This window comes from Cuculus canorus, chromosome 9 (genome assembly GCF_017976375.1).
Source record: "Cuculus canorus isolate bCucCan1 chromosome 9, bCucCan1.pri, whole genome shotgun sequence".
Classification (NCBI taxonomy): Eukaryota; Metazoa; Chordata; class Aves; order Cuculiformes; family Cuculidae; genus Cuculus; species Cuculus canorus.
Genome location: NC_071409.1, coordinates 9,573,619 through 9,599,980, shown reverse-complemented (window position 1 = coordinate 9,599,980; position 26,362 = coordinate 9,573,619). Strand labels below are relative to the sequence as shown.

At 39.0% G+C, this 26,362-nt stretch overlaps 1 protein-coding gene across 7 annotated transcripts in view; it reads right to left on the bottom strand.

Annotated features, from left to right (window-relative positions):
- Positions 1-6,420: 6,420 nt before the first annotated feature.
- U2SURP (U2 snRNP associated SURP domain containing) overlaps positions 6,421-26,362 on the bottom strand; it is a 44,096-nt gene continuing 24,154 nt past the window's right edge. For all 7 annotated transcript variants that reach the window (XM_054073934.1, XM_054073936.1, XM_054073937.1 and 4 more), the window contains 11 exons: positions 26,196-26,275; positions 25,076-25,163; positions 23,795-23,917; positions 22,758-22,914; positions 22,284-22,379; positions 21,705-21,771; positions 20,548-20,710; positions 14,847-14,957; positions 12,559-12,677; positions 11,613-11,789; positions 6,421-10,489 (listed from right to left, as the gene is read on the bottom strand). In XM_054073934.1, coding sequence (XP_053929909.1) covers positions 10,351-10,489; positions 11,613-11,789; positions 12,559-12,677; positions 14,847-14,957; positions 20,548-20,710; positions 21,705-21,771; positions 22,284-22,379; positions 22,758-22,914; positions 23,795-23,917; positions 25,076-25,163; positions 26,196-26,275 — 1,320 coding nt within the window. In that variant the 3' untranslated portion in view covers positions 6,421-10,350. The remainder of the gene's footprint in view (positions 10,490-11,612; positions 11,790-12,558; positions 12,678-14,846; positions 14,958-20,547; positions 20,711-21,704; positions 21,772-22,283; positions 22,380-22,757; positions 22,915-23,794; positions 23,918-25,075; positions 25,164-26,195; positions 26,276-26,362) is intronic.

The following is a 26,362-nucleotide window of genomic DNA, read 5'->3' as shown; positions in this document are numbered from 1 at the left end:
GAAACAGAGATGGCAAGAGACCAGATCACACACCCTGCAGCTCTGTTGGTGAAGCTGAAGCTGTTTTGCGCCATGGTCATTGTATACAAAGAACTCTCCTTAGAGAGATTCTGAACCTCACTTTTTCTTCTGCAGTCTGGGATCTAAGTATTTGCTAATCTTTGAGGGTAAGAGTGCAGGCAGGCAAGTAGGCAGCAGTCATCCAGAGCTGTAGCAGCAAGTTCCTGGCTGAGGTGCAGGCTGCGGGCTCCGAGCCCTTTGTCAAGGCACAGCAGCGCGCACAGCCAGAGCAGGGGGCTCTAACGGGAAGTTTAATTCCCCAGAGCAGCTGGAAAGTTCACACACAGACCCCGACTTTAAAAGACAGATTTGTAAAAATGTACAGAGATTGTGTCAATGAATCAATCGCCTCTTTCCAAGCGCTAACAGAGATCATCATCAGGCAGCTAAGAACTTCTCTAGGGTTTTGTACTGAGGTAAAGAACAGGTATGGAGACTATCATAGATTTAAAGCACATATATTTGCCTATGTGCAAAACTAAAAGATTAAAAGCTTACATGATAAGAGCCACAGTAAGTGTGAAAGAGGAACCTTCTGCAGCTGAAGATACAGCCCTTCACAAATTTGTCCAGTGTACATTTTCCACTCTTGATTTTACTTCATGCCAGTCTAATTCAGGCTCATTAGTTTCAGTATAGTATGTCACTTTTGTTGAATAACAAATATTCCCTTTCCTTGAGAAGTAAAATCCACCATTGAAAATTAAATTAACCCCCCCAAACACTTATTTCTTGGCCAGCTTCACTTTTTCAACATTACATCTTGTTTACTTTGACAGAGCAGGAAAAAATGCTTCTTTTCCCCTGCAGGTAGTTACACACCGCAATCCAGTCGCCCCTCAGCTATAAGTAAGGTGGCTGCTTTTGCCTCAAACTCTGCAATGAGCAACGTACAAAGTGAGGGGTAAGTAACTGTAATTAAAATTCCCCAGTTTAAACTATGAAGAAAAAAAACCCTCTCTTTTTTTTTTTTTTTTTTTGCATCTAGTGCTTAAATATTTCATCTGGCAGTTTAATATTTTATATGTAGTAATTATATTTATGATTTTTACATGTAATATTTAGACAACCCAAATCCTGATTACTGGAATGATTTCTTTCCCCCCTGCCAAGTAATACCACCCCAGCCAGAACCCTCCAACATCCCCCTTCCAATATTCCCTTCTTTAAGTGATGAGGCTGCAAAAGTTTTGATCCTTACTGGAACACTTTCTGGCTTGATTTTTTTTATGCTTTAAGACTTGCCTTTCTCACGTTCATAAGGATGAAGTGGGCACAAGGTGAATCAGTTTTTCCTGAAGTCAAACTCCAGCAAGACTTTATGCTGTTGTACACCTGGCACGTGATAAATTCTGGATGTTGACTAAAAACTCCTGTACCTACCTTAACATATTCAGGATAAATATGGATGCCAAATTCCTCAAACACTGCTCAAAAGTGAGATACAAGTTATAGATCATAAAACGTGAACAAAATTTAAATAAAATCAAGTAGCTGCCCTAACCTGGAGATCTATGGGTTTATATTTTGGTATTGCCACTAGAGATGGGTGAGCATTTAGAATTGCAGATGCTTGTATTTGGCACCCTTCCTTTTAGTAGCGTACATAACGTCTGACAGCTTATTCAAACTCTCATGCAGTAGTGGCAGCTGATTTCCCTTGAAACACACTTATTTCCAATAATGCTGAGGTCTTCAGCAGCCATTTGATTAAGTGACAGGTGCAGCAATCTGCCTTCTAAAGCGCTTATTCTCTCTTGGATGTTCCTTCTGAACTGTGCATGCAGAAGCTGTGCTGCAGAAGCAGCTGGCATGGACTGAAACCACCCCAGCGAGTCATAAACCAGAAATAAATAGCAAAGTGGACAACCTCTCTGCAGCAATCTGTTCCCCCACGCCTTCTTTCTCCTTCCTATTCACCACCAGTTGTACAGCTGACATTTTCAGTAAAGTTAATTTCAATAAACATTTATAAATTCCTGTTTGTGCAGCAGAAGGAATTCCAGAACTTTAGGAAAGTCCCGAGGATATTGTGGTGTAGTGAAGTCTCTACCTGACTTTTATAAAAATTAGAAATCTTTTCTCAACTGTTGTGTAACTGGTTTACGTTTTAAAGGAAATGAAGAGATTCTACTTTTATTGCCACGTACCTTAAAACAACGGACAAGGTACTGTTTCACATCAAGAGCTTCCAAAACCTTTCGCAGGCCATATGCAAGAGCTACCTTAGCTAAACCCATTAGAGTAACTCAGCTCCCAACAACTAAAACCATGAACCCGGGTCAATTAACATCTTGGCCCCCTCCACTCCTGTGGTTTGCAACGCCCAGGAACCCCCAAATCTCTTCAGCTGGTCAGTGCGCCCCTCCGCGTGCCAGGGGGCTCTGCCCAGGTGCTGCTGCCAGGCAGGGTGTCACCCCACACCTCCTGCTGTGCCACAGGGGCTAAGGGCATCGCTTGCCTCTCGAAGGACAGCAGGCATCAGAAGCCAGTCCACAACTTTCCCTTGGATCTAAGCATTCAGATGATGGACCAAAATAGCTGGGCCCCATTTGACTACAGACTGGACAGATTTAAATCCCAGGCAATAGTGTCCCCCATCCTTGTCTTAAAATACACAGCTCAGAAAAACAGAGTGAGAGTTAAGTGTTTCTCATATAACGAACATGCAATGTGCTATAAATGACTGTCTAGGAAAGACATTGAAATTAAGCCACTGCACCTCTTGAAAACTCAGCAAGAAACAGAAATCATACCCTATTAACTCTTGAAAATCTTCAGCATTTGAGCAAAAGGCTCTCGATCTGTAACATTATCAAACTTCTACTCTGTATCACACTGAGAACTTCCTGCAGGCTGGCACTAAGGATGAACACCCCTGGTGAAACTTAACTGTCTAGAAATCAGAACTTATTGCAAATTTCTCTTTTTTAATTAGCTAGTATATATATAAAAACAGAGCATGAGAATCACAGCCCTTCCATTCACACAACAGCCACTATTCAATCCCAGACTCATGCCTTAAATTTTATAGCCAGTTCATTTCCAGAGTTTGCCCAAGGCAATAGTCTCCATTTAGTTAATATGCAGACAGTTCTTTCCCATAGTGCAGGAAAAATAACTTAAATGCTGGGAAAAAAAAAGATGTCATCATCAACCCAAGAGATGCAGATTTTATGATGAAAATGACCAGAATTGGATGCAAAAAAAACCCTGTAACACAAGTTCAGAAGGTTCATCTCCAGCCCCTGAGTTGCTCTGTTTGCAACACCACAGCATTAGCTCTCACGCTATCCAGCAGGTGAAAACATCTGGCTAAATCATTCCTGAGACCAAAGTTTAGGTTTTTAGCATGGCTAAAAAGATGAAAACTGGTTTCAACCCCCAGTGATTACTTTGGTCATGAGCTCAATTGCTGGTTATGATCTTAGAAATTGAATCCTGAGCACAGGCTAATTCCCTGATGCATCTTCCACAAATTCAAACCACAGGCATGGATTCCAGCCTGATCTTCCCACATCAGCTAAATTTTATACCCAGAACAGTCTGTCATACAGATTGACCTGTAATGCTAGGTTAGAGACAGTTCATGAATGATTTCCAAGACCTCTCACACAGACCTTACGGTTTTCCTTTCTCCATGCTCATCTTGCTACAAGCACACCTAACACGCACAGGGTCCTAATGGCCACAATCTCAGACAAGGTCCAGTCTCACAAGCGCAAACAGCAGAATCAGGAAATACATTCCACACCTGCTCACAGGCAACCTCTTACAAGGTCCTGAAGAGTCAAATCGATGGTCTGTATTTAAGGCAAACAGCTACAGGAAGTTTTCCAGTCCACACAACAGTAAAAATAAACAAAGAGCGATAGGTCCAGGGGTATCACAACATACTTTGTTTCTTGACTGCGAGCTCTAAATGAAGGCTGTTAGTAACTGGGGCTTGTAATCTCTCTGACATGAACACTTGGGGTTCTAATAACAAGATTTCATATTCCAGCCTTTCCCATCTTGTGGGACATCTGAGGTCTCTTTCTCCTTTTTAATCTTTCAAAGATCTTGTGGAAGCTAAATTGACTTGGAGGCATTTGCTCCTCTCAGATTTGACTGGAGTTCAATCATCACTGGTGAAAGGGGGAGACGAAGACAGCTCACTGCTGCTAAGAGAGACAGCTTTAGTTCTGCATTTCCTTCCTCCCATGCACCTCATCACATAAACCTGCCTACCCTGTGCTCCTCCCACCTTTCCACAAGGGAATTTTTCCCCAAACAAATGCTAGAGCTGGTGGCTTGGGAAGCCATGGGAGTACATGATGTGAGTGGAAGCGAGCTGGATGCAGAGTGCAGCATCAATACGGTCCATCTTATCAAAACACATGCTCCAAATGAAAATACCGTGAGAAAAACTGCACTCTACAAGTGAACCGCTACCAAAACCGAGGACCATCCTGCTCACTGCACGCCCTTGGTTCCCTACACTGAGCCAATTCAACTCACTAAGCCAGCAGGAAGTCAACCAAGTGGAAACAAGCACATAAAAAACATATTTTTCCTTATGAATTGATCCAGCTACTCACAGAGTGCAAAAGACAGCAGAACGGACAGAAAAGCAAGAGAACAGGAGGCACAGAGAAGGCAGGACCAGGACCTGAATCCCACAGCAGCAATGAGCTGCAACACTGGCCCAGCCATAACACACACCGTCACCATATGGCATAACAGTGGTTCGGTTTCCTTCCTGACATTCCTGCAAACCACTTTAGGTATTGAAAGCCGCTCATCATCTCAGTATCTGAGCAACAGTTCCAAATGGGAGGTTTAATTTGTTCGAGAAGGGCTTATACAAGCAACTACACAGTGAGCAGTTCCTGCCTCATTAATGAGATTCTGAGCAGCACAGAGGTCGCTGTTGACAGTAGAAGAGCAGCGATTAGTTGGACAACACAGGCAGAATCAGCATCAACCAGCAGAGGAGTTGGTGAGCCCAAGAAACTACCCTTAACTTAACACGCACAAACATTGCTCTTTTCCAGGTTAAAAATAAAACCTTTTCTGGATATTGGCAAACTGACAATTTTATTGTCACTATGTCATTTGGAAAATTTTCTGCATAAAATACACACCCCAAAGCAAGGAAGACAAAATTAAGTTCACGTGAAACTACCATTTCCTCTTTAAATAGCCACAAATAGGCATCCCTGTGCAAGATCAGACATCAGAAGTAACAAACAGAACAGCCTTACCCATAAAAACTGACTGTGCTGATAGAAACAAGTAGAGGAAAAAATAGTTTGCAATTAAGACTTCAGCATCCTACATCGGGAAAACAGAAAAATATACCTGGACAAAATTAAATGAGCATTTTAGCTATGGTTCTTACAAGAGTGGCTTACAAAGGTAAGAGCAGCAGCTCCAGCAGCAGCATGGACCAGCAGCACACTGCAATAGGTCATGCAGCAATAAGAGCAAAAAGTTTTCAAATAGTTCTATGAGTTGTTTTAATAAAATGGAAGTTTAAGAACTCAACAGCCTTATTCAGAAAAGTAAACTCTGAGATAATTTCTGCTAAGATCAAGTTTGTAATTTGATAAATCTCTTGATACTCAACAGTGAGTTTAAAAGAAGAGAACTGTAAAACTCTGGTCTGGATTATTCCACTGGTGCTACCTTCAGCTGTAGAGAATTCACTTCTCTTGCTACACTTTCATACCTGCCCTAATATCTCAAATTTTCAACAAAGAAAATGCCTAGAAACTAGACCAATCTTTACTAAAAAGGCAATTAAAAAAATCTTTCAAAACTACCTGTACCGCAATGCTACCAAATATATGTGTCCTCATGTATGTATTCACTGTAGTTGAGAAATGTCTCACATCAAGCTCCTCCAGCGGCTGTATCATAGTACTGCCAGCCAGGAATCTAAAACCAGATACAAAGTTCAGACTTTAATCCATCTGCAGAAATACAACAATGCTTCTAATGTTTGTTTATTAAAGCATTAATTCCACCAAGGGACCGTAAATGCCTGTGGAGGAATCCCCCCCCCCAGCAAGCTTCCCACGGCCATCAAAGTTGCTCAGAACACATTTGCCATTTTGGGCCAATCTTGCTCATCTCATCACAAGATTCAACAATAGTTTTCATGTCGTGTTAACGGAACTCCTTCAGGATACCTTCCTCTCACAGCAAGATTTTTTTTTTCAATATTCCAAGAACACACTTCAAATACTGGTTGATCCCCCAAAGCCCCCTACAGATAAAACTGCATTCCCCATGATAGTGCTCGGTAACTCCGGTGTCTCAAGGGTGCTCGTGCCAGAGCAGAGGTATGATACAAGTTTTACACAGGTTCAGCTATAAAATCTGCCTCAGAAATTTATTAAATAAAACCAGTACAAATGTGAAAACTATCCCAACAGCGGGGATAATCATCATTGAAAAAGCACAGGAGTCATTTTACATGCAGAAAACCACAATGAATACAATAATCCAGCAACTTCAAAGGGTTCACATGTGCTTAGGCAGAGCTGCTCTATTAGTACAGAAGAGGATTTGTAAATGCAGAAAGCCAGAGTACATTCGGTGTCACAGGGACAGATGAACTCGTGTTAGCAATAGTTGCAATTCTAAATATATGCTTTGGAAAACAGCATTTTGTTACCCTTGTTCATAAGTGGTTTATTCTTACACTTTTAAAACCTCCAAAGCGGAGGCAGGGGGAGAGCACATGCACAGTGCCCAAATAATAACCCAACTTTGCCTTTCAGAAACCAACTCTTCTTCAAATAGTATCACAAAAGCAACACGCAGCTGGCGTGTGGAGAACTCAAAGGAAGTCACAGAGTTTAAAAAAAAATCAGTTCAAAGATAAACACTTCTGTAACACTGGCAAGGAAAGATTTTAATCATCAGAAGGATACTGTGCAACCAAGTAGTTTTACTCCACTGAGACAGGGCCCATGCGCTCAGAGCGTGAGAGTCTGACCAAGCCTTACAGACACACTCAGAGGTCAGCTCTGGTTCAGAACAGCTGTGAGCCTGCAACTCTGTAGCTCGGCAGCCTTTGCTTACACATCTCAACATCCTACGGAGCGCTGCACCACCATGGATCATCACAACAGTCTCTAGTGCCTATCTGGGAATATTCTGTGCACGTTCCATTTCTAACATGACCCCACGCTGCGATGGGCCTCACCAGCTGCCATTCCAGGTTAGGGGGAGGGGGGGGGGTTACTCAGCTCTAGCAAGCTACACACTCTACTGTGAATAAACCTCAAGCATGACTATTTACCTTGATATCATCCATAAGGCAGGGCAGGAGAGGACAGAGAAGCTGCTTACCCGCTTGTGCCTCCTCCCCCTCCCGCAGCAAAGCAAGCGTGGGATGCTCACCAGCCGCGCAGTGCTAGAGTGCAAGTTCCTCTAAGATCACAAAAGCCATTTGGAAACACCGGACCACACCTCCTCGGGTCACAGTTTTTTCCACAAAGATTCCTTCGAATGCTACTCCCCAAATCCCAGGATCAATATTAAAATTACCAATATCCAATACCAACTGGACGATTTTTCATCCCCAAAGCTTGCAGAAACACAAGGCAGGAAGTAACAGCCCACTCCAACAATACCTTGTCACTGCAACAGGACCTAAGGAAAAATCAATTTCACAGGCAGCCTAATCTTTAGTCTTCAATATTAAACTGCATCTCTTACAAAAGATTTGTTAGCAGATGCTGTCTCCCTGCCACTGTCCTTTGTGGAAAAGGCAAGCTACAAACAAAGCTATTTATAAAAGTAGAGGGAAAAAAAAAAACCTGAAAGAGTAAGTAGGATCAAAAGATGTTCTTTTCAACGGGAGAAAAAAACAAGCATTCAGTTAAGGACACAGGTTCTTAATTGCTCTTAAAAGACTATTGGGTACAAAACAGCTTTTCTAAAGCCCAGGATATGAAGCAAAGAACAAGAGGTACAAGAATGGTATTTTGAGAACAAAGAGACTGAAAAAAGTTATTGCATAATAAAACTGCTACAAAATGAAGTCTAATGGGTGCGCCTTTAGCTCTCCAGCTACTTGGCTCAAGCCTTCTAGAATCACTGATGAGAACTCTATAAAAGCTGAAATCAAAATGAATTATTGAAAAGTATGGCTAACCTATAACGCCAAGTGATTTTCTACCCTGAGGATTTTCAGCTATTAAATGAAATATGCAATTGATTATGCAGGTAAAACATTCCTGTGGTGAACTCTCTTCAGCCTCACTTTACCCAGAACATTGGCATTTATCACTCCGACATTTATAAACAGCTACGAGATAAGAGTAATAGTTTGAGAGAAGTTAAGTGGATCTGAGGTGATCACCTTCCAATAGGTGAAGTTACAATTCGCCCTTTCCCCAACTTATATTCATACCTACTTTTTGCTCTAGGAAACTTTAACTAGTCTGTGCCAGATGTGAATACATCGCCTTTAAGGAACAGTAACTTAGTTTCTAATAGTTCATCTACCAAAATCTGTACATGTGAAACACCTGATGTTACAGGGAGAAAGCAAAATATAAAAAATAAACTCTGCATATTTCTACACCAGATTCTTTATAACATAATACAAAGATAAGGTGCATTCTTTTCTCATTATCGATGCATCTATTCAATGGTCACACTAAGGAAATCTTTACAGCACACATGCATTCACCGTATTTTCAGTGTTCCAGGCCACCTCCCAGTTCTCATCAGCAAAGAGAATTCTCCGCTCAATTCTCATATTTGCAGCAGTTTACATAATCTTATAACGTAAGTCTCCCATCAGGAAAAAAATGGAGAAAAGAATATATATTTTTTTAATTAAATATGCACGTTTTTCAGAAGACCTTTTAGATGCTGCATCTGGAAGTGCTGCCTCTCAGGCTATGTACACGCACAACAGAAGATTCTCCCTCGCACAATTACAAGATTCTAACAACATAAAACCTGTTGATACACAAGTCTAACAGCAGGCCATCGTCCAGCACTCCATGCCTGTAATCAAGTACAGCTTTTGCTTTTACAAACAGTTCACAGGAGGCCAGATCCCTTTTCATTTTATGTTTTATTACAATCTGCCCACACCTCCAAGTATAAACACTGAACCCTCCTCATCTGTCATCCCTCCCACGCTCCCACCCACAGAAAAGTTGCATAAGAGACCAAGGTGAAGCCACATCAATGCCTAACACAGAACAGGTTTGGAGAAGGGAAAGCCTAACATGAAAAAAAGTTTAATAGCCTCGTGATTCCAAACCAGTAATAAATAAAGTATGGAATAAAAAGTTTATTTTTTCCATTTTGAAGGATTTCCATATCCAAGGAATAAATTCAATAAAATAATGTGAGAGCTGTCCTTTTTTAAGTAAAAATCAGTTTTAGAAAACAACAGTGTACTGTAGGCTGCAGTAATTGTACCTCTACTCAGGGCAAGAGGTCGTACAGCCTCAGGCTTGCTGTCCTTCGCTGTTCCCCAGGTGTGCCATAAACACGGCTGTTATCGATACATCATATCTGTGTGATACACACACACAGACATATAATGCATCTCTGCAGAGGCTTTTTTAACAGCAAACTAAAACATTACTCTGGTGTCACAAACACTCCCTGCAATTAAAATGGAGACGTAGGAAGCATTATAAAGCTTTTCATGGCAGGACTGTTCAGCTGCTCTAACAGTTAAACATCACAGTAGGAATTGAAAACCCAGCCACTGGATTCAAAAGGTGCTTTTATCCAGATAGTGAAACTAGTGAAAAGGGGAACAGAGCTACCACTACACTGAAAGATCCAAGCACCATAGTGTCTCTGAAATACACAGTACTTCCAAACAAACTATGAAACCCTTCAGAGAGCTGCATCACCGCTGGGGCAAGAAAACAACAGCTTCGTTTTCTGTTCAGGTTTTATTTGAAATCTAATTCAAATTGTCAAAGCTACAAAAAGGGGGAACATCTGAGTTATTTCTGCTATGTCACAACATTCTAAAACAAAATATCACTACTGCCAGCAGATCAGTTACACACATTTCTGATGAAACTTCTAAACACAAAAATGTTTCATTTGGGAAATAGTCACAATGAAGATAGTTTTGTACAATATAAAACAAAGACGGGCCTACAGATGCCGATACTCATGAGTATACACGTGCATTCACAAAAAAAAAAAAATAAATCAGGAATGCTTGTTTGTTTTTTAACAGACTGTTCAGGCACAAAACCAAAACCGCATTTCCAGTAAGTGACAGCATCATAAAAAATATTAACATTGTCAGTGTTTGCTTTTCTTTGACTTCTTGTGAGATCTGTGAGGAGAACGGGACTGAGACCTGGATTTTTTCCCTGACTTTTTAGGGGACCGGGATCGTGATCGTCTTGATCTTTTGGGTGTCCTAGAGCCAGATGGTGACCTGCAAAACAATAAGTTTTATGTCAAATACTAACTGATAATACCAACTTTTTCTACAGTCATATGGCATTCATTTATTGAGCTAAACAAGGTAGAAAATATCTTTCTCTAGTAAGGGCACTGAACAAGTACCCTGCTTTTGAGAAAAGGCAATTTTTGCATTATAAGGGTTTAACTTCAGTGCTTAGAATTCACAAGAAAATTAACACCAACTCATTTCCTTCTTAAACAAACATAGAGAATTAACAGCCTTCCACATCAGCCTCTTGTACCAATAGCAGCCTATATCCATATAGAAGAGAACATAAACGGAAAGTTATGTTGAAGTGCGTTATGCTGAAATACTTTTTACATCAAATCCATTCAGCTTGTGATTTAGCCCCACAGAAAAAGAATGTACACCAAATAAACTTACTGCCGTCTTCTAGCACAAGAATCTGATTACTGTAAATACGTGCTATGATTTTCTCAATAGCAAAGGAATTTTCCTCAGTGTATCTGAGGAATCTTGTATCAATAACATATTCTCCACCTCTACAAGAAATGGAGGTTCAACTTGTGAGTTTTGAGCTACAAAAGCATTAAGACAAAAACAGAATCTCAACCCAAGTTTAACATTAACAAGAGACAAATATTTGCGTCAGGCTGGAGATTAGGCAATACCTACTTCGGAAACAAAAACTCATAAACTGTATCTAATCTAGATTTTTTTTATTAAAAAAAACGATGGAAGAGCAGCTTCACGTAAGCAAGTCATTGGTGAAAGACTGCATGCTCACTATAATCCTGGAATTTCTATGGGCTACAGAAGATTTGTCCTTTGAAAACAAGGAGCTAATAACAAAGCAATGTGCTCGGGCTTAAAGCAGTATTTCTCAGAATTATTGATAAACAGGCAAACAAGAACATAGAAGTGAAGAGTCTTCAGGTATCAAGGTAGGAGGCTGTATACATTTTAGACACAACGTGTCCAAAGATATTAATCACGAACACGCAGTACATTAAGAGAGAAAATCGTGTATCAAATACACTGTGCTACAAAGCACTCAAACAAAAAGCCCAACCAAAACTCACCTACACACTTAACTTTCCTACAATCTGAAACAGAGAAGATCCCAGCTCACCTCTTGCCTTTTTTACTGACATCTCTGGGAGAATCTTTATGTGATGACCGAGAACGTGAACTCTCTTTGTGAGACCGTTCAGAGCGCTCTGAGCGTTCTGATTTCGGCGATGGAGATTTTGCTCGTCTACTGCCACTGCTGCGAGATGGACTGGGAGAAGCGCTGTGTCGTCTTTTCCTGGGTAAAGAAAGCAAATAGTTATGTACATAAACACACAGAGACATACAAAGAAGTAAAAACTTGTATTAAGAAAATTGATTCCTTTCTGTAGATACTGTCTTCTGCCAGTGTTACATTAGATCTGGTAAAGTAATTAAAGAGTACTAGGCAAAAATGAAGTTCAACATGTGCACCGGACTTTGGCTGAAAAAACATTAAGGCCTGTGACTGATCATTGTTTATTGCACTGTACAAACATTCTGTCACAATTTCCTGAAAAGCATTTTCCCATATCTACACTAAATAACCCAGAAGAGTTTGGCTCTGCAAGTATTAGAAGATCAGAGCATACAATCAACTACCCTAAAACTCGCTGTTCTGAAGTTTTCACTATGAGATTAATAATACGTAAACCACCACAAATAAACTGTGGTATGACTTCAGTACAGTTTTTGGGCTGAAACACTGCAGTCAATGTGCTGCTAAAAGAGAGTTCAACAAACTCTGTTTTCCACTGTTCATTATTTTCTCAGATTTCCTCACAGCTTAAATGAGCCAAAAGCAGATTCTACTCAAAACGATATGTCACTTTGGGCAGGGTAAAAATGACACTGCCTTTAAAACTGAAACATGTTTTAACATCCAAAGTGTATTATTTTCTGTTCTTTTTTGTTGTTGTTGTTGAGTTTGTGTTTCTTTTAAAATAAGATGGCTGCAATGGTATATACAAAGACACTAGCTGGGAGGCTTTTTCCTCCCATCCACTTTACTCCATGGAAAACAATACCTCTCTTTTCTTGTGGGCGTACATTCTTCCTTTTCCTTCTTATCTTTGGACCTGGAGTCTAATTTTTCCTTGTCCTTTTTGTCTCTGTCCCGCTCTCTTTCCATCTCTTTTTCTTTTTCCTAAATTATTAGAAGTATTCGTGATTTCAGACAAGGCATGACTAATCGTTACATAAAGACAATTGAGCTAATCACAAAGAGCATAAAAGCAGTGAGTACTGAAGGAACACAGCACACAACCTGGGAAGGAAATACGGTCTCACCATACCTGCTCGCCTAATCTTTCCTGTGCTCTGTACACCACAGAAACATTTATTGTCACACAAACACTGACAAAACAAGGAAAGATGTCACCCTCTGTGACACCCTCTGGGTATTTGACTGGAAATGAACAGCCTGCCATTATAAAAATTTCAGGGCAACATCACAAATGGACCAGATTTTCTAATCCAAATTAAACATGAAACAATACCAGGAATCTCTTTCTACTTAAAATATATGCATTCATCTTCATTAATCCAGACTGAAAACTGAGATAATCTCAAAACCCCAAGACATTTAAAGAAAAACAAAAATGCAAACAAGATTCTGCAATGATGTCTACTCTGTCAGAAAAAAAAAAAAAAACGAACCAAAAATACGATCCATTTCTATGTCCCAACAGGACCATTTTGAAAGGAAATATATACCCTGAGCTGACCTCATTTGTCTGTCAAATCGTTAGAAAATCAATGATGCAAAAATAACCCTAAACATCAGCAAGTCTGCATAGAGAGACCAAGAGATGCACTTCTTTCAATACTGGCATAACGAAAAATTCCTTCTATGGCAAAAAAATGAACAGATATTCCCTGCATATCAAATAATGCAGACAAAGAAGGGCTAATTTAGCTAAATGAAAGAAAGAGGCAGAGGGACGTAACACCACAAGTGCAGGAAATGCTAGTACAGCTACGCTAATCTAGTCTCCATTTTTCTTTACATGGAAGATTTGCCAGTGAAATTTTGAGTTGTTTCTTGCTATATATACTGTTGCAAATTATGTTAGAGCCCTCTAAACTCAACGGCCCTTAAGATGGGCCTAGCGTATTTCATAGCATAACTATTTCATCTGGATAACCGTAATAAACAGTGTTTCATATTGCTCTAAGTTCCTGTCTCTTGGAAAGCCTGTTCTATACTAAATTGGACAAGACTCAATGACTAGCCATCAAGATCACAGGAAATGCAATGAGAACCAGTATGACATTATTACTATATTCAATCCTTACTGTACAACAACTTCTTCCTCCAATTACAGAAATCATTGAGGAAGTGGTAAGGTTTAGGATACAACTATATTTAAATGGAAAGTTACTTATAAAAATTGAAGTCTTAACTGCTAACATCATCCTCCAAATGTATAAAACTCCTCCAGGGATCAGCTTCCTTAATTTTTACAAGTCTCTTTCTTCAAGGTACTGTGCAAAATTACTTTAGTGACTTAATTAGGTATTGAGCACCAAATAATGAAAAGAACAAGTGACAGACACCTGGTGAAAACCTGTTTGTAACCAGCTTCCAAAAACTGCATGGGTACGTTAATTCCATCACTGATCTCTCAGGCTGTGAAACCAGATTAGAGAAGCCACTGCCGCTTACTCTGTCTCCCTAAATGCATTGTCCAAACAGGTTAGATGTTCTTCCATTCTGTGTCAGAGGTTCAAGATCCCACGACATACCATATATTATGCTAAATCTTAAAACTGCTCTGACTTCACAGTCCAGAGACGACTACTGAAAATGGTAACAGTAGAGAATTGTTCACTTTTGGGTGACAGCATGAGCTGGAATTATCCAGGAAATCTTAAGACACTGGAGAATTAGAAGCAGACTGGAGAATAATACGATGCTTAACACTATTCTTTCTCTTCTTTTGGAATCCTTCAGCACGACAGATTAATTACTAACATCAAAATAAAATGTCTGATGAAATGCCTTTAGTTGACAGCTCTCCCTTTCCTTTCCCATACCTAACAGTTTGCTTTACATAGCAGATCTAGAAGTGACCTCTTTAAGGTTTCAATATTCTAATGATACCCATGTGGACAGAGCAAAATACTGCATCACGATACTTGAAAAGAGAGATTAGATCTACTCTGTAGAAAGCACTTGGATTTAGACATGCAGTTTGACATTAGAATTTTAATGAGAGACACGTGTTGTTACACTTAATGCCACCTTACAGTTGAGAAAACTCAATAAAAGCCTCTCACAGAATCAGAGCCAAACATAAAGAACATTTCTTACCCTCTGGAGCAGCTTGTCTCTATAGTGTTCAACCTGTTCCTGAAAACTCTGGCCTGGCTTCTTGGGTCTTTTCCCAGACTCTAACTCATCCTGAAACTTCATCACCTTAAGCTGTGAAAACAATACTGACCATTAGGTTATTGGGCTGATTATTATCCACTGAGGCAGGTGGCTGAAAATGAAATTTCCATCATTTATAACCAGTGTTCTTCATTGGTGCTATACAAGTGTGCACATGAAAAGACACTAACTTTAAACTAGATCAATGCAACAAAACCACACTCATTTGCAGTCAGCTGCAGTTGTTGACAGACATATTACCAACTAAAAATAAAGGATTTTTTTAATATATTCCACTAAATTCTGTCCCCATCATCAGAACACTGTACCCTTATATTCCTTAAAACATTACCAGTTTTTTTCTTCCTCTTTCAAAATCAGATTATTTACTGCAGGTGTCTTTATATATTGTCTCAACTTCTCTTGTTTACTCCAAGTTTGGCTTCAGAAACTGCCTTTTTTTCCATTTAACCCTAAATATTAAAATCAAATGACTGACATAATTAGGACACAAAACAAATGCATCTCCTCTTCAGGACTGTTTGCACAGAGTGGCTGATTTGAAAGAAGTGATTTTTACTATCATCATATTCTTTGAGGTGCTATCATGCCTAGCAACAAAACTCAGTTCACTAGTGCTGCTAAATGTTAACACTAAATTCACTGTGATGTCCCCAATTAAGGCTCAAAGTTAAGCAAAACCCAAAATTTTTAAATGTGGATTTTTTTTTTTTGTCTAGATACACTAAAACCTTTCTCCAACTTAATTCACACCATAAAACTTCACTCATCTCTTATCACTTGTCAATTCTTTAGTCGTACTGACATGGCATTTTACAAACAGTCCTTCAATTGTTTTCAATGAGGAGGTGTCTCTTTTTTGGGGAGATTCAGAGGAGCTTGGTAATAAGTCATGTTGTATTTGTCAGCTCCCTTCCAAATGTTTATTCTCTGATCTGATCCTCCTCTATTTCCTGCTTCAATACCAACCTGCACAGTCATTTATTTATATAAGAGTTTCCAGTGCTTGAGGTTTCATTTTTAGTGAACACACAAAATATTTTTCTCTTCAGAAATATTTAACTCTTCCACACTGAAAACACACAACGGGAATGCCTTTGTACCTCTGTCAATTCTGATTATCTGAAAGGATTCTTATTCTCTGGGTCCGCAACTCCCTAATATGAAGTAGGCACAAAATCAAACCCTAGAGGTTTCTTCTTCCCTCTCAAAAGCAGCAGGCTAAACTGGATATGAAGCTATGTTATATTTTAATCTTCTGCTGACATCATCCAAGCCCATACACAGTGGTCTTCAGAGGGGGAAAAAAGACTTTTCCAAAAGAGGGCAGCCCTCAGTTACACATCCTCAGAACTTAATCAGGCAGGTTCAAACACAACTTATTTGAGGTATAGTAGCTACATGCTGCATACTAGGATTAACTGGGAAGTTAATCACCAGATGCTTGATGAAAGATAGGAATTTCTGCTTGATATAAAATTGCACTCAAATCTAGACTAGTTACAGACAGCACAGCCAGGCAAATAGACCAAAGCGTTTTGGTTTTCCTTTAAACAGACTCGCCCCAACAACTGGTGCAACAACTCTTAAACTTTGCCAGAAAAGCAAAATATTTCTTTGAAAGCTTGAGTTTTCCAATGAGTCTACGGGCAGTGGAATTGCTGCAGCTATGGTATTATTATCAACAACAGATGACAGCGAAGTGATATACACATGGGAGATACCTCTCATCACACCCACAGGATGTCACATGTTTTGGAGCTAAGCGACTCCTTGCTTTTGTCTTACTGTGAAATAGAAGTCGATACACAGAAATAAAACGGACTAGAGTCTGGTGAATTAAGATAGTCACTATCTGCTAAGGAAGAACTGCTATAAATAGCAAAACCATTGATTAGGCAACACCAAGTTTGTCTCATCTATAATAACTGAGCTGCAATGAGTAAGATATTTAATTGGCTATGTTTCTGCCACATTGCAGTGGCCTCAAACAAGCTACATACAGAAGCCTCAAGAGGGAGTGAAGACCAAAGGGTTACGCCGTTCTTGAGGTTACCAGCCTCCAGCAGCTCCTATGATTCGATGAACAAATACACTAAAAAGTGAGTACGCTGCATGCTAAGATCCATAATCCAGAGCAGGAAATAATGGGAACTGTATAGAACTTCAGTTTCTGGACAAAAACGTACAGGGCCTTGAAACCCAGAACAGGCCCTGGACCCAGTCTGCTCTTGCTTAATCTATTCTTGCCCCGTACTCTCATCATTCTCTGCTGGAGACTGAACACTGCACTGAAGGAACTTTGATCTGATCTTGTACAGTAACTTGTATCAAGAAAGCAAGGAGAGCAACCTCCTTTCCTGTGCAACATGCAGGAAAAACATCTTTGGCTCCTATTTAAAAAATAAACTGCACTTCAAATACCACAGCAATTTTTTGTGGGGCTGTGAGGGGATGAAGGGAGAGAGGTTGGGGAATCTCTGTTTACACACTGGGCAGGGAGGTGCTGATAAAGCACAGACACAGGACAGTAACAGAACCCAACCCTGCCTCTCCTGGAGCTCAGTGGGACGTAGCAGAGAGCCTGAAGAGGAAGACTGACAACCGTGCAGTACCTAAAGGGGGCCTACAAGAAAGCTGGGAAGGGACTTTTTTCAAAGGCATGTAGTATGTAGTGACAGGATGAAGAGGGAATGGCTATAAACTGGAGAGGGGCAGATTTAGACTAGACCTAAGGAGGAAGTTTTTCACAATGCAGGTGGTGAGGAACAGGTTGCCCAGGGAAATTGTGGCTGCCCCATCCCTGGAAGTGTTCAAGGCCAGGCTGGATGGGGCCTCAGGCAGCCTGAGCCAGCGGGAGGTATCCCTACCCAGGGCAGGGGTTTAGAACTGGATGATCTTTAAGGTCTCTTCCAACTCAAACCATTCTATTCTACGATTCTTCTTCCTCTGATCAAGCAATCAATCCCTGCTTTGAGCTCTCAGGTGACTAACGCAGAGGTGAATAAAGACAACTACTAAAGAGGGCAAATCTCTTGTTTGACCCTTCTGGAAGCGCTGATGCATCTGGATTTGTGAAGAGCCAGCCTCCTGCTGCAGATGAAGCCTGTGCTGTGCTATTTTGGGGTAGGATTATAAAATCTTGCACAGCAAGATGGAGACAGAAGTGAAGTACGTTAAAGAAAGGCCCGAGGAGGATAATGCTGCTTCGTTTTGTCTGTGAGTTTTGGCACGCTCTGAGGAAACAAGCTGAACGAACAATTTAAGCAACATAAAATTCCCAGTTTTCTAACACTCCATAACACTGAGGTCTCTTTACAGGAGGAACACACCTTCCTTCCGTGTGTCCCTGAGGCAGGGAAAGACACACATATGCACAGCACCATAAAGACCACTCTGAAATCTGACTTACAACGTAAAGCAAAGTGCCAGTCTTTCTACACTTATAAAACAGTAAAGAAATCACTGTTTTTCAGTGTTACAAAAAAGCCTCTGATCTTGCTCAGTTCTGGAAAGAATTCACACTTCAGCAAGGTTAACAGGGGCATGGGGAAAGGCAAACAAAGGGTGAATTACTTGCCTTCTCTGATGGCACCAGTCTGATGGCTGCGGCCAAAGTTTGTTTCTAACTACACCTTCCCCTCTCAGCTGACAAACTTAATTTGCTAACTGTGCCAAGAGAAAGAATTGTTGTTTGTATTCATGAATTTCAAAAAAAATGCATGAAAAACTGTGGATCAGCTTCCCTGGCAGTCCTGGCGTAAACTGCTAGAGAAACACATTTTGCCTTTTTTTTTTTCCCCTAAAGATTCTACATTATTTTTTAACAGTTTATTTTAAAAGCCGATTGTTAAATTAAACTGTTAATTGTTAAAGCAAATAATTGGGTTTTTTTTTCTCAGTTCCTCCCTTCCGATGTAATAATGGCTGCATTCTTTGGCAGAGACTGGATACACACTAAGAAGAAACTCTAAGCATGAATGATTTAAAGTGGTACAAGGAGTACGTTCCTGTCAGTGACAAACTTGAGTAGCAAGTTTAAAATATAAGTACTTCTAGAGAGTGCCTGAAATATTCTAAAAACGAAAATTACAACCTGTTTCTGACATCCAAGTCAGACACTGAGATGGTAATATACTTACCACAAAGAATTAAGATGGCAACATGCACTTGAAAACCTCAAATATTTACCACTCAAAGCTGATGCAGATGAGATACACTGATGGAAGAACTTAGAACATCTGTGCAGTGTAAAACTGACAATGGTTAAAGTAAATGACTTCCTAATCTGCCTCCACAATTGGCAGGACAACATCTATAAAACATACTCAGTCTGAAAGAAGCCCTTACCATAGCCACTACAATCATCATCACAGCAAAATGAAAACTGGTTTCACTTGTACTTTCATTAGAGTAACACCATCTATTTTCTACAGAACTACTGCCACCATGAGTCAAGTCAGACATAAATCCCATTTAGCTTTTATCGAATGCAGAATTCATTCACTTCAACCAGCTGTGCATCAAGAACTATTTGCTATGCAAAGCAAGAGGTTGCTAAGTGCTTAGTTATGGCCCCTTAATTTTAATAATCTGAATTATTAAAGAGAAGCATATTTGGGAGAAATGGTTGTGACATTTTAGAATATTATTCCTTATATGTCTTAGAAGAATATTACAGAGCTTCACTAACATTTGAGTTTAGTTAACTGGTAAAGAAAGTAGGGAGCCACAATTTCCACCTTCAAAATATTATGCAAAGTATAATCTGTCATTTGGAGATGCTACAATCGCAACAAGTTGTTTAGCAGCTTATTAATATCATTTTCATGCACTGAACAGAGAAGATACAAGATTTTCAGTAGTCGCTACCATAGGTTTCAATACTGAACACAAGCTGCGATTTTAACCCTAGCTTTGCATGGCACTGTATGACAGAAGAGTTTCCCTGCTGGACAAAGGTCATGCTAAATTCAAGCTCTAGTTACTTTCTCAGGCAACCGCATTGCTGGGAAACGAGCACGAAGACATAAGAATTTGTACTCATCACCCCTAATAACTATACTAACACCAATGCTTGCAGAAAGGATAAAAGTCCTACAAACTGCATGTAAGTCAATTAAAATTAAAATGTCCCATTTCCAAGACCACCCAGTTTAGCTGCACATGCTTCTTTGATGGCTGACAGTGAAAAGAGCAACTTTTAAACAAAATAAAAAACAGACACTTTAAGGCTAGAGACAGAGAGAACAAGAAAGGCATAGGACTAAGGTCATATCCAAAAATCACTATTTGCCAAGAGGAAGAGAGTGCAGAGGAACCGAAGCAAGCTAAGGCTACCAGTGGTACTGAAAAAGTACACTGAAAAAGGAAGAATAATTCTCAGCATTCAAGACTCCCTGACTCAATTTTTCATCTCTTCCTGCATTATTTTCAAATAAACAAGGGAAAGCAAGGCTGCAAACAAATATATCTTTATAAAAATACACTGGACAGAAAATACCACTATGTAATAAGTTGATAATTATTTCAGTAAAAGTGACTCCCTATGACATGTAGAGAACTCGGAGTGGGGGAAGATTGAAAAGGTACAGAAGGGTGGCACAAACCACATGCTGACCTCTATCTCTCGGAGTTTGGCACGCTTTTCTTCATTTATTTCTGAATACTTGACTGATGACTTGGATTCAGGCATTTCTTCTTTAATAGGATTGGAATACATGTGTTGCTCTTCTGACTTAGAACTCTGAGTGTCTTCTTCATCTTCACTTTCTTCTTCTTGACTTTATAGAAAACATACAGAATTAACATATACACATACATACACATACACATTCAAGACAATGATCTCTTACAAAATTTACCATCTCTCCCACTTAAGTTTCTACAATTAGTCACTAGTTTAGAAGCCTGTTAAGATCATGTTACGTAAAAATGTGCAACTACAAAACAGCCTCCATCTGTGAGACAGAGGTCTTAATATTTTCATTTCATTAAATCATCAGATTTTATTAGCCGGTAAATTTCACTTTTCTCATAAACAAACTGCAGAGGAATTGTTGACATTTAAGTCCCTAAATCCATATCTGACTCTAGCTGAACTAGCCACTAACTCAACAAATCTCCAGGTGTTGTAACTGTGCTTTTCAGATACAGTACACTTTATAGAAGAACAACATTTACTACACTTTTGCTTTTTGGAGACAAACCCGAGACCTGGCAGATATTCATAGTCACATTCCCAAACCGGCCACTAGAGCGCTGCAGCACCACATGCAGCACAGTAAGAGAGTTAAAACATTACTAACAGATGCTCTCAATTGCCTAAAGAATAAAGTAAAAGACTGCTCAAACCCAACAGAGGGCACGAAGCCCATCAGCATCCAAAGAAATGTATGAATCAGAACATTATTCACTGTGTTTGTCTCAAAAGGAAAAGACAGAGGTTCGGATTCATTCATACACATCTAACATCAGGATTTCCAAAATACTACTACTTTATTTCTTACTATTTGACATTAAGTTACCTAATCAGCATCAATTTAAAGATATGGTTACCTACTCTACTGAAGGTGTAATTTGTCGCGTTAGAAGAAAAATTATGAGGGATGAAAGCATGCTGCACAAAAATCTTGATTTTTCTTATTTTCCTACTTTTGAAATTTCATTTTTATTCTGCTCTTATCATACACATACATAACCACAGTGAGTTCTAATGACAATCAGCCTCAGAGGCAGAAAATAAATATGTTTTCATAAGAATGAAAAAGTATTTACTTTTGAATTTCCTCCTCCTCCGATTCTTCATGTTGGTCAAAAAGCTCCCACTTAGAAGTAGTAACAGCTAGAAAAGACAGCAAGATAATTTTAACACAAGAAAAAGCTATCACTTAATACGAAAATCAGTATCTGTAGATAAAATAAAAATTATGATGTGATAAAATTTACCAGCATTAAGTACTTAATGCAGAGATTCTACTTCATAGAAACACTCACGTTATCAGAATATTTACTATTTATGGTACCACTGACTTACATTGCATACCATGCTTCAGCAGAACCTTCAAAAGCAGCCAAGTATTTGTCGTTTGTAAAAGCTTATCCCCTAAACAAATATTCCAAAAGACTGCCAACCATGTACCCAGATTTTTTTTTCAATATTTATTCTTAATGAACTGGAAATTATTTTTAAAGGTTGGTAGCTTATGAAAGTACAGTAAGAAAAAACAGAATATGCTATTTTCTTCTCCAAAACAACCCAGTTACAATTGAAAATCCTACTGTACTACTACAGAAATAACCATATTAACAGAAAAGGGAAGTGTTTCAGTTTAATACATTACTTTGAAAACTAACCTTGAGCTTCCAGTTCCGATTCATCCACTGCTTCCCACTTTGAAGGGGCAACTTTAAATATAGGCTCATTCTTTTTTGTATCTTCAGCCGTATCCACTGTTAGAGAGACAGAGACACAGAAAAATAATTTCCAAGGCTCTCCCAAAGTTCAAATGGAAAAATCCTAAGTAACAACCAGATTTAAATTCTGAAGCATATTATATCATTGTATTATTTGCTAACAAAAGAAAGTAGGATTTGGAACCTGATATGCATAACATCAGAAGACAGCTCCTGTGTCTCTGAAGCAATCAAAAAGCAGTTTTTAAATTAATTCTTCCTAGAAAAAATTGAAATTAATAAATTTAACATTGTACAAAGCTACATGCCATGTTGATTCTTGCCAGTACTTGTAAAAACTACTGGGGGGTAAGGGAGAAACAATGATTTAAAACTGAAGATTCAAATTGAAAGTAGAGTGGAAACATTTCATACAAGGAACTCCATCAAGATCATCATCCAGCGATTTAATTGGGACTCCATCCAGATCATCAATAGGAGCAGCATCAATAGGAATTCCATCCACATCTTCGAGTGGAGCACCATCAAGCTCCTCCTCAATGGGAGCACCATCAAGATCATCTGGTACTTCCTGAAAGCAAATAATAATGCATTATTTTAAGTGCAAATCTACAATGCTTTTCTTTACTTCTCTAAGTACCGATTCATTTCTTTTTAAAGTAGCAGCTTTAAAAATACCAAACACCCAAAACTTTAATTATTTTTGTTACCAAGTTCAGCTGCTTACTGCAGAGGAGACACATGACAATATCTTCTTATGAAAAAACAAGCAAGAACTTGGAATTAATCCACAACATACTGGAAGCTTTGCAATATCTATATTCAGAAGGAGAGATACTGAGCTGATGTTTAGCTTGAAATGAGCCAATTACAGTCAGATGAATTATACTCACTACCTGGCCTGAGAGCCAATAATCTGAACAACTGACAGAAATCAACTGTTTAGCAGAAACACAAAGTTAAGGAAGACACGTCAATGATAAATAAACCTTCATATCCTCACTTGTGACGTACAGGCACTGTCCTTCATACACGCACATTCTCACATTCTCCCTGCTCTACTGCTAAGCGAAATAACATAACCTTTGAATTATACAGTAGTCTCTCTTCCATGATTCTGAAAGGCATGTTTTCAGAGTTACAAAATGAACTTATCTTAAACATACATCCATTTATTAGTGTCCACTGTCTTGACTTTCTCTTAAATATTTTATATACATAACAGATCAGTAAATGTTCACTCAGCGCTAATGGCATTCTAGAAATTTTAAGCATAGAGCTTGAAACTATTGAATAATAATTTATACAAGTCACTATGCTATAACTAGAACTCACTACATATCCTGTTTAAAATAACCTCTACCAAAGAAGAAAGATAAATGCCATAGCCCCATTTCATTTTTACACACTTTTCCTCACCGTTCGCTAGCACCACTACCCAAGGCACCTACCTCTGTCTCTTTATCTTCCATAATATTTACAAGGCCCAAGAAAATATTCTGCAGTTTGATCAGAAACGGCTCTGGATAGATGGCCCAGTCCTCCCAGGCTCGGAAGCACGTCATTACTCTTTGCTAGAAGCAAGAGGAAAAAAACACTAATCAGTTTCTATGAAGAAATGTTAAGTGTTCGGCAACACACCAGAGAGAACTACTCTGGAGAGCTGGTCCTAAGCAGTTCCACACTGGAGTGGGTTACAATGATACCATGCTGGACAAGACTAATAATATTACAAAACTACGTATATAGGAACTACTCCTTTTAAAACTTCACTTGGGTTTCAGTTTTCCATTCCTGTTACATTATTAATTGAAGTTGGGCACAGCTCCTATCCGCTAGTAGATGCCATCCTGTTCAGGTGTTTGAAGCAGGTGTCTCTACAAACTACAACAGAAAACATCTGTCCCTTCATAAAATAGAATAAAAAAAACATAACACTGGCTTAGTCACATATGTTCCTACTTTTGTTATTTTATAGAAGAGAAGTATATTTGAACTGCTGGGCTTCAGCTCAAGTGTGACACATTAAACTGGAGATGTAGATCTTAAAACAAACCAAACCCTACTGCCTGTCTCTACCACAGATTTAATAAACATTTGTGAAAAAACAGAGAGCCAAAACTGATTCTCATTCTAGTGTAAATGGGAGCACGGAAGGTAGGACAATGAGGATAAAAAAACAAGAAATAAAGAACTGCAGATGCATCTTTGAAGCAGGAGAAGGGAAAGCCAGGCTGAGCATGAGAACGGTGAGAAACAGAGTGCTTGATCTCAAATATCACGTTCAACTACCCATCATCAGACTGCTCATCAGACTTCAAAAACTAAAGCTTAACTATCATCAAAAATGTTCAAAAGTAACTTTACGCTACTATGCCCAGTGGTTTCTTTCCACACTGAGTGGCCCAAATTTATTTTTGGAGCTCAAATACAGGTGGACCAAAAAATAACCAAGAAGCTACAAGGCCTTGTTTGCAGTTATAGCACTAGATAGATTTCCTCTCAACTCCACAATTATACACCTACCAGTACACTTCAGCTGTTAGATGCTACTTTTCTTCCTTAAGTTCAAGGCTATCTTTGCAAAAGAGAAAACTTGATTTTTATTTTATTTTTTTTTAAATGTCTAATTAGGAAGCTTGAAGTTTAAACCACCTATCATAGTATGCAACCTCTTGTGCAGGAACATCTATTTGACTTCTATGTCACATAAATAATGATGGAATACATACCTTGAAATTTTCAGACTGTAAATGGCCTTGTATTGTACGGTAAGTAGCATTGAGATCAGAGAATATCTGACATAATTTTGATTCAAAACTAGAATTAAACATATACATTTCTTTAGTTAAACTTTGTAATATATGTTTTCTGGACATACATAATTCACGAAAATACCTGGAACACAGGACTGAAAGGCACAAGATTCTGATCCCTACAGTAGCCATGAACTGAACTATAAAGCAAATTATTACTACATATTAAATCATCTTGGACAACAACAGAACTGTGAAAGGTAATCTTCACATCTGCTGCAGTCTCTTTATACAGCCTGGAAGGACTGGAGGAGGATAAAAGGGGTTTTACAACTTTACATACAATGAAAAAAATTGCCTCAAAATTCAATTTGTATTTTGAAAAAGTATTTGGTTATGTTTCTATTCTAATTTACTCAGTGAGGCCCACAATGAAAGCACAGTAACAGCTGCTGCACTTCTCTTGAGCTTCTCTCAAAGTGCGAAAAATAAATGTTAGTGCAGCAAAGACACACTGCAGTGAGAAACTTGATGTGCAATGCCTAGAGCTTTGTATCACACTAAACATTCCCCATCATGCTACCATAACACTGGAGAAACTCCTGGAAGCAGACACAACCAAATATCGACATAAGACAAAGGTGCTCTCCCTTGAACCTTTTTCTTACGTTCTGTTCAGCACCTTAAAGACAGAAGCACATCCTCCCCCTTCTAAGTTCTCCAAGCTTGATGGAGAACTAAAAATAATTATTTAAAAAATAGGCCTCTTCATATCGATTATTTGTTATGCCGTATCTTGAACATGATCTACAGGCTCTCTTTCTGTCAAGAGGCACATGAGTTATTCTCGCATCTACAAGGCTCCATGCAAGTGGTCCCTCACACGAGGCATATAACAATTCTTTCTGCACTACAAGGCAATCCTGTGTACCAACATGCTACATCTTACACATATTTGTGCAAAAAGATACAAACATCATCAGTGTAACAGTATCCTCATAGGAAAGAGTGGATTTCTCTATAACCAAGCATATCCAGAGATGTACAAAACTGAAAATAAGGATTTAAATCAATCACCTAAAAACATTATACTTACAATTTTCTATAGTAGGAAGCATTGGCAACTTTAGCTGACGAGTTGTATAACACATCTGACACTAGATATAATCTTGCAATCTACAATTAAAAAAAAAAACAAAAACAAAAAAACCCCAAGATAACACTAAACTTTAAATTGTCCTGAAAATACACACATTTCTCCAG